The sequence below is a fragment of the Pseudopodoces humilis genome, chromosome 2 (assembly GCF_049639895.1).
Source record: "Pseudopodoces humilis isolate 2021_Gansu_Grassland_sample_001 chromosome 2, ASM4963989v1, whole genome shotgun sequence".
Lineage (NCBI taxonomy): Eukaryota > Metazoa > Chordata > Aves > Passeriformes > Paridae > Pseudopodoces > Pseudopodoces humilis.
In genome coordinates, this window is record NC_142201.1 from 62670496 (window position 1) to 62683200 (window position 12705).

General features: G+C 39.1%; 1 protein-coding gene across 5 annotated transcripts in view; it reads left to right on the forward strand.

Moving 5' to 3' along the window:
- RNASEH2B (ribonuclease H2 subunit B) overlaps positions 1-12705 on the forward strand; it is a 40890-nt gene that overhangs the window by 11659 nt on the left and 16526 nt on the right. For 2 of the 5 annotated variants that reach the window (XM_014257798.2, XM_005516344.3), the window contains exons 3-5: positions 2342-2449; positions 4707-4783; positions 7336-7456. In XM_014257798.2, the coding sequence (XP_014113273.1) occupies positions 2342-2449; positions 4707-4783; positions 7336-7456 (306 nt within the window). The remainder of the gene's footprint in view (positions 1-2341; positions 2450-4706; positions 4784-7335; positions 7457-12705) is intronic. The other 3 variants (XM_014257745.2, XM_088051957.1, XM_088051958.1) reach the window with 3 other exon arrangements.

Consider the following 12705-nt stretch of genomic DNA (forward strand, 5'->3'; position numbering starts at 1 on the left):
TTTCTTGTTGTCAGATTGTTCTTTTTGTCAAGGGTTTGTAATTATGCTATGATTAATTAATAATTGGAATAGGTGATACTGCAGCAGAAACTTGCAGTAAGCCTTTATTAGGGTTAATACACCGTTTGAAAAACATTTTCATGCTGGTTTTTTTTTTTTTTTTTTGCCTAAGCTCGTTTCTTTTCTATAGATTAAAGTTTTATGGTTTTGGACTGAAATTGACTGCTTATATTTATATGTATTAAAATATATGTGTGTAACTGAGTCTTCAGATGCATTTTAGTGTCACAGTATAGGAACCATACTCGTTCTTGAAAGAGGAAAATTGTCAAAAATAATAATACAGAATGTAAAGTCATTTACTCATCATGTTACCTGTTTTTTGATTGCTCAGATTTACAGTGAGAATATCTATTTTCCACCTGTGTTATTATTGCCTGCTGTAGCATATTGGCTTTGTAGTTTGTTATGTTTTTTAAAGCATAGATGTTAATTTGTTTTTCTTCGTGTAAAAAGAGATCTGTTTACCTTGTAGAATCAGGGATCTTGGGAAAGTTTTCCGGGGAAATCCTGATGTGTACTGATTGCCTGGGTGTGTTCCTTTAGAATTTACAGGACCTTATTTATAGGCCTGCATTGACTTTCAGTTATGTAGCCTGTTATAAATACAAAGTCTGAAAAGGGAAGAATTGAGAACACACTATTAATGTATTTTCCTTACCTTTGGGTCTAACAGGTGAATTGTTGATGCCTAATTAGGCACTGAAGGACTCAGCACACTATAGAATTCATGCTAACCACTTTATTTAATAAAAGTATGCTTTGTCTTTTATATAGACAGGTAAAAAGGAGAAAATTTCTATCCCTTACAAAGACGATGAAGTAGGATCAGATTGCAGTTTGGAAGTACTACAAGAAGCATTGGTGAAGTTGTGAGCAAAGTTTCCCAGGTTCTCCCTCCATCCTCTGGAGTTCCTGTCTAACAATACTGTAGGGAACCTGTGGTGACTGTCCTTTTAGCATTATGACATAAATTAAGGAGCTGTACTTAGGTAATAAGAAGGGTCCATTTCCCAAGATTTCGTAGCTCCCCACTGGATTTGGCTAGCACACTCACTGGTAGGAGTCTTAAGTTGTTCAGTCAGCACTTCTATGAGTAGTTTGATGTGGTGTAGACCCTTGTTGAGGGTGCACATGGTAATGATTGAAACCTCTGCTCCCCCTTATGACTACTTGTTGCTCTTCTCCTCCCCTACCCAAAAGAAAAATTATTGGAGTACTGAAATTATATCCTTAAGTGAGGTTAAACATCTGGTCAGCCTTTTGGATAAAGGGGGAAAAAAATGCATTATCAGTAATTTTTTGGAATTCACATGTCTTCCCATTTTTGCTGACCTCCCTCCGCACCTGGGGATGTCTGGGGGTGTCTGCAGACTGAGAAGAGCAGTGCTGATGTCAGCTTTCAGGGCTTACACTGAGGCTTCTCTGAGCCAGCCCATGACCTGCAAGTCACTGCAGCTTTGCAATTTATGTGCTCTGAGCAGGACAGTCTTGCTGTAGTTGCTCTTGTTTCTTGAAGATGGATTGATAATCAAGATAGAAGCAGTCCAGCCAACAGACTCAGCTGACTACATTTCAGTGGCCCCTTCTGTAGCTGTGGAATCTTTCCATTTCAGATATGGAAAATGCCAGTCCTGTTTGCAATGTGTTTGTCCTCCTTTCATTGTAACCCAAAACTAATGTGAAATGGCAGAGCTGTGTTATGGGATGACCTAAAATAAAGCTTTCCTTTTCCTTTCCCAACTATTAAGGTTCTGATGGGCACTTCAAACCAACTTCTTCTAGCTTCCTTGTTTACTTTATATGTCTACCCATACAGAGTCATCACAATCCATTTTGGTGCACATAAAAAAGAATATTTCAAATTGTCCTTTAAAGGTTTGAGGCTTTTGTTCCCCTAATGCAGAGTATGATATCCTCAAGACAAACATGATGGAAGGAGAGGGAATTCTCTTGTTTTCCATCTTCCCCCTTCACTGCAGAAAAAAGCTGATTTCTTGAGTGATTTTGATTTGGGCTTGGATCAAAGGCTTTGTGTTGTAAGATGAACTATTCACACATCTTATTTATTGATTCAAATTCAGTTTCGTTTATAGAGCTGGTAAATGAACATCTGTATATAATAGTGGGTTTTGTCTGAGCTCTCTTTGTAGTGAGTTTATGTAGACTGTGTGTATGTTTGTGTGTCTGTATGTATATAAGGCACATTCTTCAAACATATTGGGTATTCTTTTGATTTTTCTGAAAGCTTACAAACACAAACCAGATTTCTTTTCAACAGGGGAAGCAACCCTTTACTTATTCAATAGTGGTGCACAGCAGCTGTTTGAAGTAAAAGCTTTTCACGAGGAACGTCGTTCCTGGTTTATAGGTCAGACTGTTCAACAAGGTGAGCTGGATAATGTGTCTTTCCCCCATCTTTAACTGATGTTTGTACACAGACCTTCCCTCTCTCTTCTAGTAAATTTACAGGTGTTTTTCCTAGTTGTTTGAGACATGCTGCATCCTATCCCCACCTTCTGATAGAATCATTTACCATATGGATTTAACCAGGGCTGAGGGCTTTGTCATTTCTCTTTAAAAGGTTGCCTTTGGCAGCCTCAATTAGACAGATGTTCATTTGTCATTTTTTGAAGGGGGAAGGAGGGGTAAGTAATTCAATTGTGTTCAAACTGAAGTGCCATAAAATAGTTAGCTTTCCTTGTCAATCACACCAGCAAGTCCTCTGTGTAAGTTAATATGTATTATCCTATGGGAAGGAAAATAAAAGGCTGGAAGGCCTTAGCTAGCCGAGCAAAGTGGTGTGTTAGAGCTCCAAGCGCTGGTGTGTATGGTCTTTAAATTACCTCTGCAGTCCCCAGCCTAAGTGCTGGGTTCTCAGGAGAGGCCTGCTGTCCAAAGCTGCCATTTCAGTGTTCTCTCTGAAGGGAGCTGGTCTGTACTATCCTGGACATTCTCTGATCCTGCTTACCTGTCTGAAAATGAGGAGGAAACTTGTGTAACTTGCTTGTGACAGCTTTCACAATCCCTTTTCAGTAAGGATGTTAATGTAGCAGTGTTTCTCTGCCAGCGTGTCCACAGACCAACATGTCCATAAGTATTAATTCAGGAGATTAAGGTATATTTATTTTATTCCTTTTCATTAGAGAAAAGTCCATTTATAGTAACAAATAAAAGCAACCCTTCCAGACATATGCCTTCTTTAACGGTAATATCCCAAAGTGTGTGCTAACTTTTAAACATCCTCTGCAGGCACATAAAGCAGTGCAAGCAGTATGTCTCTGAGCTTTTCCTTGCTCTGTCTTGGGGGTGAGCCAACAGACTGGGTCTGCTCCCTGCTCCCAATTATGTCCGTGTTGTTTTCTCTCTCCCTTTCTAACCTTTATTTTGGCCCTTGGGAAACTCTTGCCTTAAGAAATCATGCCCTCAGTTTTCTTTAAAAAAGACAGTGGAAAAATTGCTCCTGAATGTTAGGGCTGCTGTATCTCTGTAACGGTGAGGAGAAGAGCAACACCAAAAAATCTGTGTGTTTGCAGTTAAAACAAATTGTCTAGTTATCTGCAGAGAAGGGCAGAGGTCTTCATATACCTCCAGTGAGTCTGAATCTTTAGAACCACCAAAAATAGCCCTAGAGGTTCAATGAAAAGCATTTAAATGGAAGCTTTGAGAAAGTGGCTAGTGGGTTTTCCTTCCAATTTCAATATCAAAGCTTTTGTGTTTGTAAGTAGTCCTGATGCTTGCTTTGCCTCACACAGAGCATCATGTCCTTAATACACATGGTAGGTCAGATATCAGCTTTGCCCAAACCACATTCTTCCCACATGATCTTTTGTTAGTTTTAGGGACATCATAATAGGATTTCCTTTGCTTTAATTATCTTAATCATGTGATTTAAAACAAAAAAAAATACATTTATTTGTTTTTGGTTTGCTAATTGCTGTCAAATTGTCATCAATTATTTGGTCTCATTAGTGAATTTCCTTGATGTTACATTGTTTCCAATTATATGCAGTTATACAAAAAGCCTGACTAAGCCATTGTCCTGCAATGAACTCCAGATGGGCAGAGGTGTCTGTTTCAATGGGAGACCATGTTCTTCCTTTGTGTGTAACCTTGAATGCAACACACTGAGCCTTGTTTTCTGATCTAAGTTTATTTTGTTCCATTAGGAGACTGCATCAGATTCTCTCTTTACAGATGAAGACAGCTCTCACTTAATTAGCCCTTGAAATTCTTTCTTGTCCTGCCTATGTCTTCTGCCAGCACAGTGTTGCTTTGCCTAGTGTTAGAGGTGGAGTATTGCTGAGTATCTCTGGTATCCCAAACCAATTTCTGTTGCCCCCAAATCTGCCAATAGATGGCAGCTTCAATTTTGCTGGTTTTAATACAGTCCAGAAAAATGCAAAACTCAGAGTACATGAAGCAGAAGTCCTGAAGTAGAGCTTGTGCTTTGGTTTGACAGGGTAGAGAATTGAGTTATTTCTGTATTTTTAATATAAAATAATAAATAGAATTTTTCTGTTTGATTTATTGAGATATTGGTATACTTATTTAAAAAAAAAATAGTTCACACTCCTAAAAAATATCCTAAAGACCCAAAAAGTCAATATATTGTGTAAGCTTACTTTTGAATGTCTGTCACCTAGATGGGCGCCTCCTGTTTGTTACACCAATGGACCCCTTATTTCTGATACTTTACTACCTCATAAAGGCAGACAAAGAGGTAAGCCTGCTTTATTATTTTCTCTGGGATTCTCAGGAGAAAACATTATTTCTGACTTCAGTTCTGCAGAAGTTATGTTAATTTTACAAAGAGTACCTTCCATAATAATGGAAATCTAATTTGCATTTAAAGCAGAATTACATTAATACATTGAAGTATTTTTGTTTGGATCAAGTTTTTTGGTCGGTAAATTATGTTACAAGTGTCAGCTTTCAATCTCAACAAGCACTAACCACCTTCTTTTTCAAGAGAAGAGAATCTCTTTTGTCTGTTTCTGAGAGTCTGTCCCAGAACTATTGAATTTAAAATGCTGACATGTCATCAGATCAAAACAAACTAGTGCCCTTTCTGAGGCATCAGTAAAATGGTTATTTTGGGAAAGGGAAAAAGAAAGAAAAATTTGGATATTATGGAGGAGGAAGGAGGAACATTTCTGTGCCAGTTTGAACTTGAAAGGAAACAACATTTGTAGAGATGCCATGCCATGAGCAGCAATGGGATGACTGACTATCCAAGAGTTGAGTAATTAAAAAATGGCTTCATTGGTTTATCTTGGGTGTTGCAAAACCTCACTTAAATTTCTGAAGTATATCAAAAGTCATAGGCAAATTTACTGATTTTTTTTTTATAAGCAGCCTGAGAAAAAAGGGGCACAAAATAAAATGGAAATGTTTACTTTTTTGTTGTTGGCTTTTGCTTGTTTGTTTTGTTTTGTGGAGACATTGGTTTCACTTTATGCATCCTAAGAGTTTTTGCTCTAAAAGAATTTCTACAAGGTTGCTTGCTATTTTCTGCTTTAGACTGCATGTGGAGAATGCAGGAGAGCAGGTGTTTTTTATGGTGAAGATATAAAGTCTTCCTATACCTTTGTAATAGTAGCTTACTGTTCTGTTATGATTGTTTAATTATTTGAGGTATAGGGTGTACAGATGTATTCTGTATTTCTGTGGTCAGGATGGTCCATCAGAAGAGGTCATTCCACAGGTAGTTCAGCTTGTTCCCTGGGCACTGCACTCTGAATTCATCATCCCTCTGAAAGCTTTATACCAAACTTAAATTAGGGAAGTAGTAAATCTCCTCTCTTTATGTGGAGGGGCGTTGAGGTAGCCTGAGTAAAGGACAGATGCTGCTGCTCTTTTTGTGCATGGGAAGTCATGTGCTGCCCTTCACTTTTTTGGTACATTGTTTTCTGGTTTTCTGGACCAGGCATGATGCCAGATAAATGCACAGAGCTGTTTTGGGTCCTAAAAAAGGGCAAATGCATTCCTGCAGCGCCTTGCCTAAGTCAGCATATTCTAGTCTTGTGTCAAGGTTAGCCTGAATGCAGCACAGTCACTTCCAGCTTGAGCTAATGGATATCACTGGATATCATAGAATCATCCTTTGCACTATCCTTTGATTTTGATAGTGTGATGCAGGATTGCTTGGTGTGTCTCTGAGCAGAGCCATCTCCTGTACAGCGCCTTTCTTAGGCTTGGGCTCTGTGCCCATGCATGATGTAAATGCAGCTGTCTTGCTTTGGGACACAAGCAGGTAAGTTATCTATAAGGAGAGCTTACTGCAATTTTATTTTTGTGTCTCCTAACTTCTTTTTGTCACTTCTTTTTGCTATTGTGTCTTTTCCCTTTTAAGGAGAAAGCACCCTCTAAATACTTTCTTTGTTCTGCTTTTTGTGTGTTTGTTTGGGATTTGTTTCTTGTTCTTATTGTGATTTGACAATAGATGGTTACTTTTATTAAGCCCTCTGAGTGTCTAGCAAGAGAATTAATTAATAGTGAAAGCAGTGTACCCCAAGTGAGTTTTTTCATGCTGACCTGTATAATGAGTTCAGCCTTGGCTTCAGAGACTGCACACTCTCTAAGCATGAGAAGCTCACACAGTCTTTGTACTGATGCACTAAAGGATCTTTCCAAAGGGAAAGTTGCCAGTTGTGCCAAACCATGCTGAATGATTATGCATTGTTTGGCAATGGCAAAATTTGTTTGATGGTTCTGTCATGTGTGGGGCTATTTAAGTTGTGCCAAAATCACTTTATTTCCCTACTCTGGCCAAACTGGAATTGACTTTGCGGAGGTGAAAGGTTAATACTGTGTTCCAGAAGCTGCCCTTCTCCTTTGAGATTTATCTTTGTGGAAGGAAAAGCAAAATTTGAATGGAAGTTATGACACTGGATTTAATCCAACAGGTTTTGGTCTAAAACACTATTGGCACACACTGACTGCTGTGTCTTATGTCATCTTCCAAAAAATCCTGCTGTACTTCACATTAGTTTCTCCCTGTGTTGTTTTAAATTTGGCCTTTTAAGTGCAGTGTTTGAAGAGTTCAGCATTTTGCAGGTATTTACTGGTCTGAAATAAATATTTATAGCTTGCTTTGTAATCAGTTTCTGAACGTGTCATGTGTTACCATTCAAAATACAATCTTCTTTAAATCCTTTATTTTAAAACTATGGCCATTGCATGCATATATATTTATATACATATGTGTAGTGTGTATTATATGTGTCTTAACATTTTAGTAATGTTTTTGTAATCCCTTTGATGTATTTTCAGCAGCAAGGAAAGTTCCAGCCACTTGATCAAGTTGTGCTAGACCCAGAATACCCTAGCTGCCCGTTGCTGCTGAAGTGTGCAGATGTTAAACAGTACATACAGCACGTAACAGAGGAAAAAGGTGAAAAAAAGGGATGGGGGGAGGGAGGACAAAAAAAAAAAAAAAAAGCCTCAATTTGTTAGTGTCACCTCATTACAAGATAGATTTAAATACTGTTTTTTGCTTTACCAAGCAACCAAAGTGCTGGACACAGCTGTACTTTAAAAACAGAAGCTTAGGCTTAGAGCTTGTCATTGCAGTCTTGTGAACAGAAATGTGTGGATCTCAGACTATCTGCTGCAACTCTGAAAAACTCACGCACTCTTGTTGCTAGCTGTCATAAAAATGATAAACCAATCAGAGCTGGCTTCTTGACATTATTGTATATGTTGTGAACTCTCTTTGACTTGGATCAGAATTTTACATCACTCTAAATTCTTTATTTGGTGTAGGGTAGTCTGGCATGGAAGTGGTCCATTTTACTTTTTTTCATCCTTTGTCACAAAGCATTGGAACAAAAAGTTGAAAAAAATCTGGAGAAGAATGAGTATGCTGCTGAGAAAGGAGAATACAAGTTTTCTGGCTTTGCATAATTTAGTGTTGTGGGTTTAAGCTTAAAGACTTAATTGTTTTAAAATACAGGAATTGATTTGGATGTGTAAGTATATGAGAAAACTCAAATGGAAAGTTAGCAGGCTGTCAATTCCGTACATAGTTTCCTCAGCCTTTGCTCAGAATTCCCTTTGGTGTGGGGGCTTTCATTTTATTTGAGGACAATATATGCTTTCTAGGGAAGGGACAGGAACATGACATTATTTTTGCAGGTTTGCAGATATGCAAAATGTGCAAGACCTCAGTTTTTATTTTCAGTCCTTTAAACAGCATTCTACTTAGGCTTGCTAACTCCATGATAGGGAATGGAGATTTTCCTATATGCACATGGAGATCTACAGGAGAACATACAGGAATCTTTTGCACCACCAAGTGCAAAACTAGTTAGTTGTCTGATTCTTATGCAGTAGAGCTTCTCCAAGGAGTTGGGGTTAAAGAGAAAAGAACAAATGAGAAGAAATATTATGATGATCTACAGATAATTGGAAAGTGGCTTAAGGAAAGGTGATGAAAAAATAAAGTCTGCTAATTAAGAGACCACACCTCCTCCTAGCTGCATAGAACATTAAGGTGTTTGTATGGGGCAGAAGCTGGAAGTTAAGTTAGGTGCACAAGTTCAAGTATTTTGGGCTTCATATGGTGCATGTGCAGTAAGGTAGGCAAGTTGCATTTGAACTTCAGGGCAGGACATGTTTCTGTTGAAAGTGCTCACTTTCATGAGGGAGCACAAAATCTAGGCAGCAAGGCTGTTGTCACATTTTGTTTGGGACTGGGGTAGTTGGAATTGTGTGCTTCCATAAACACGTAATTGTGGAGTAATATTGCTATTCCTCCTGCATTTCCAAAAGAACCTACAGAAACATTTAGTTACATTTTGTATCATTTGGACCAAACAATCTTTTTCTTTTGGTGAGTTTTGACTTCTGAGAAGGCTTCTTTAGGACAGATGCATCTGAAGTGCAAAACCCTTTTTGCCTTCTCATGGAGTGACGGGTATTTCCATTAAAAAGTATTTTTAAGCTTTCAGGCAATTGCTGTGCCCTATAACTTGTCTAACATGTGATATGTGGCCAGGGTGAGAGAAGACCTATTAAACTTCTGTGTACAGAATGACACAATAATCAAGGTTGGAAGAAACCTTCAAAATGGTCTAGTCCAAGTGTCAACCTAGCACTACCATAATCACTCCTAAACCGTATTTCCAACTACCATATCCAGACTCCTCTTGAATGCTTCCAGAGACTGTGATTCCACCACTGACCTGGGCACTTTATTCCAAGGCCTGACCACTCTTTCAGTGAACACATTTTTCTAATATCTAATGTGAAGGAACTTAAGGCCATTTCCTTTTGTCCTTTCACTTGAGACATGGCAAAAGAGACTGACTCCCACTTTAATGCAACTCCTTTCTGTTTCTGTTAGGTGTAGAGAGCAATAATGTCCCCCCTGAGCCTCATTGAGAGGAAACACCTCCAGCACCTTCAGCTGCTCCTCATCAGACTTGTGCTCCAGACCCTTCCCCAGTTCTGTTGCCCTTCTCTGGACACAATCTTGCCCCTCAGTGTCCTTGTAGTGAGGGGCTCAGAACTGAACACAGGATTTGAGGTGTGGTCTCACCAGTGCTGACAGGGACAATCCCTGCCCTGCTCCTGCTGGCCACATCATTGCTGATAAGAGGCCAAGGGTGCATTGGCCTCCTTGGCCACCTGGGCACACTGCTGGCTCACGTCCGGCCACCGTTTCAGATGCCTTTCCTTTCCCAGATTCCTTTCTGCTGAGCAGCTTCTCAGCCCCTGCCTCCAGCCTGCAGTGTTGCAGAAGTTTGTTGTTTGTTGACCCAAGTGCAAGAGCTGACATTTGTCCATGTTGAACCTCATGCCATTCAGTCTTGGGTCATCAATCAAATCTTTCCAGATCCCTCTGCAGAGCCTTCCTACCCTGCAGCAGATCCACACCCCTGCCCAGCTTGCTCTCATCTGTGAGCTGACTGAAGGTGCACTCATTCCCCCTATCCAGATCTTTGATAAAAGTATTAGATAAAGAATTGGCCTTGGGATCACCATTAGTGGCTGGCTGCCAACTGGATGTAACATGATTCTCTGTGCCTGGCCATCCAGACTGGCTTTCACCCAGTGAAGAGTGCGCCTGTCCAAGCCATGAACTGCCAGCTTCTGTAGAACAGTGCTGTGAGAGACAGTGTCAAATGCTTTCCAGAAGTCTGGATAGACAACATCCACAGCCATTCCCTCATCCACTAAGTGGATCACATTGTCATCATGCAGGTCAGGTTGGTCACCCATCTGAGAAGGTGAAAAATGGTGCCACATCCTTTTGGCTGTCAAACCTAAATCTTCATAGGAATTTATGGTAAGGTCTGGATTATTTTTTTGAAGGGGAAACTTCCTCCAAACAACAACATAGCCTTTGGGCAGTATTTATGTTCCCAAAACAAAAAAATACTTGCTATAGAAAAGACCTTGTGTCTTGATCTAACTTCTGTACCCATTCTGATACTGTATTTGCAGTTGTTATCCATCAGAGCATCCTTCCATAAACTGTATTATGCTAGACAGTAGTGAAGATGCTTCACTGCCTGGTTTTTTTTCCATTTTAAGTAATATATTATGTATACCTATAAGTTTGTGTCATTTTTCCAACAAATTATATTAGCTTTTAAAGGTGTGTTCACTTCCAGGGTTTTGTTTTGAATTGCAAGGTGAACAATGCTTTTGTCATGGAAGCTGTACACACATGCACACATCAGCTTTATGTGATGTTCTTGGGTTTTCCCAGGCATGTACCTGCATGTATGTGCTACTTCTTTTCTTGCTCAGGTTTGGATTGGGTTACAGTTGTTCTTAGGATTTCTTTCTTTTTTTAGAACACCAAGAGTACTGTTATGCAACAAACCCATTGGCACCTGCTTGCCTGTCATGCACACATCACCTTTCTGTTTAATCCACTTCTATGTGTTTCATATTCTCATGTCTTTTATTGCTTGTAAAAAATACCAGCATTATGACTTCAGGTACTCACTCTTTTCTGGCTCCTAAGACCTGTTGTCCATTTTGTAGCCTTTCTCATTTAAAGGAGTAAAGCATTAGGGTAAGAAATATCAGTTGTGTTAGGGCTTCTGCAGCTCTGTTCTGCTTGACAGAACTTCACAACATCATTATTTCACTCTTCATTTAGTCTTAAGACATTTAACATCTGTCTAACAAATTCTTACCCCAGAGCACTCACAGTTTACTCTTACTGAATTAGCAGAAAATCCACCTTCCCTGGCCTCATTCTTGAAGGGCACTGAAAATTCATTTAGCTGAATTAAATTCTGAATTACCTGCTTTAGTAGTTGTGGAAAGGGTGTGTTACAGCTCACTAAGGCTATGGGTGAGGCAGGTTGTTTGCTAATAAATTCTGACATTGGATTGAATGTACAGTAGAGAAGGGTTATGAATTCCAGTTCCAGAGTGTTACTCTTTGTTTCATTTTGCAAGGCAAAAGCTGCACTGTGATCTTGTCTGATGTGATTAACATGAAGAGCCAAGAAAACTTACCTGATTAGAATAACTAAATAAGATTGCCAAGCTTGTATTCCCAGAAGGTAGGAAAAAAGGGGCTATATAAGTTTCAGAGTTATGGAAAACACTGAGAAAATGGATTTTAAAATGTGCTTTAGGCAGTTTGCTCAACAATACATCAGGGAAACTTCCAAGTCTACATAGCGATTACCCGATCACTGAACATATTATTTAATTGTAGAACCACTTATATTCCATCTGTATTTCTCAAACCCAATCTTTCCAGATGTCTCAGACCAGTTTTATAGGCACCAGACACATTAGGGAACAAAAGGCTTTCCAATATATACTCGTATTATCAAACCTAGTCACTAACTCTCACCAATATCAAATGTGCATCACATGTTAAATCCACATTCCAGTATTGAATCCTTTTGTCAGCAGTTTGTGACTTTCATAACTCACTTTAATTCTTCAGAGGTCTCAAATATTGTCAGTTTCTAGAGTTTAATAGTCAAAACTGTCAAGCACACAAAATATTTTCAAACAAAGTGATCTCTGAAGGGTTCAGTGTAATTATTTTTCACATGTTTTAATGAAAATGGCTTCACAGTTCTACATTTCCTTTCCCTGAGTCACTCTGAATCATGCTGTTGTGGGGGAGTCTGCCTGGGAATCCAGACTAGAATTACTTTTCAGCATGGGTTGGGGATGATGCCCAGAGGATGTCCCTTCCTCGAACTTTCGTAGATAAGAGAGGAATCCATGAATTGTACTCACTGTACTTGAACCCAAACCACGTTAGCCCTTTGAGAAGCAGGTTCAAGTATCCAGTGTCTCTCCATTTTCTGTTTCTTTTCTTCCAGAGCCATTTAGAAGCTTCTAACTCCTAAAACCTGCAGCCAACAATGTTACGGCTAATTGTTTTACCTGCAGCTCATCATAAAGCACAGTGTATATTAGTGTATTTTTTTTCATTTTTGCTCTGAAGAATTTTTGTATTTTGCTATTGTGCAACTGCTGAGACAGATTTAAACTTTTATCTTACAAACAGCTTTCCTCGACCTCTCCATACCCCCTGCCATGCACACAGAAAGAGCACATAATAGTTCACTATTTGTGTGCAATTTGGAAGAGCCAAGATAAACCCCAAAGAAGGAAATGCTGAAGGAATCATAAATAATACGTTGTTGTTTG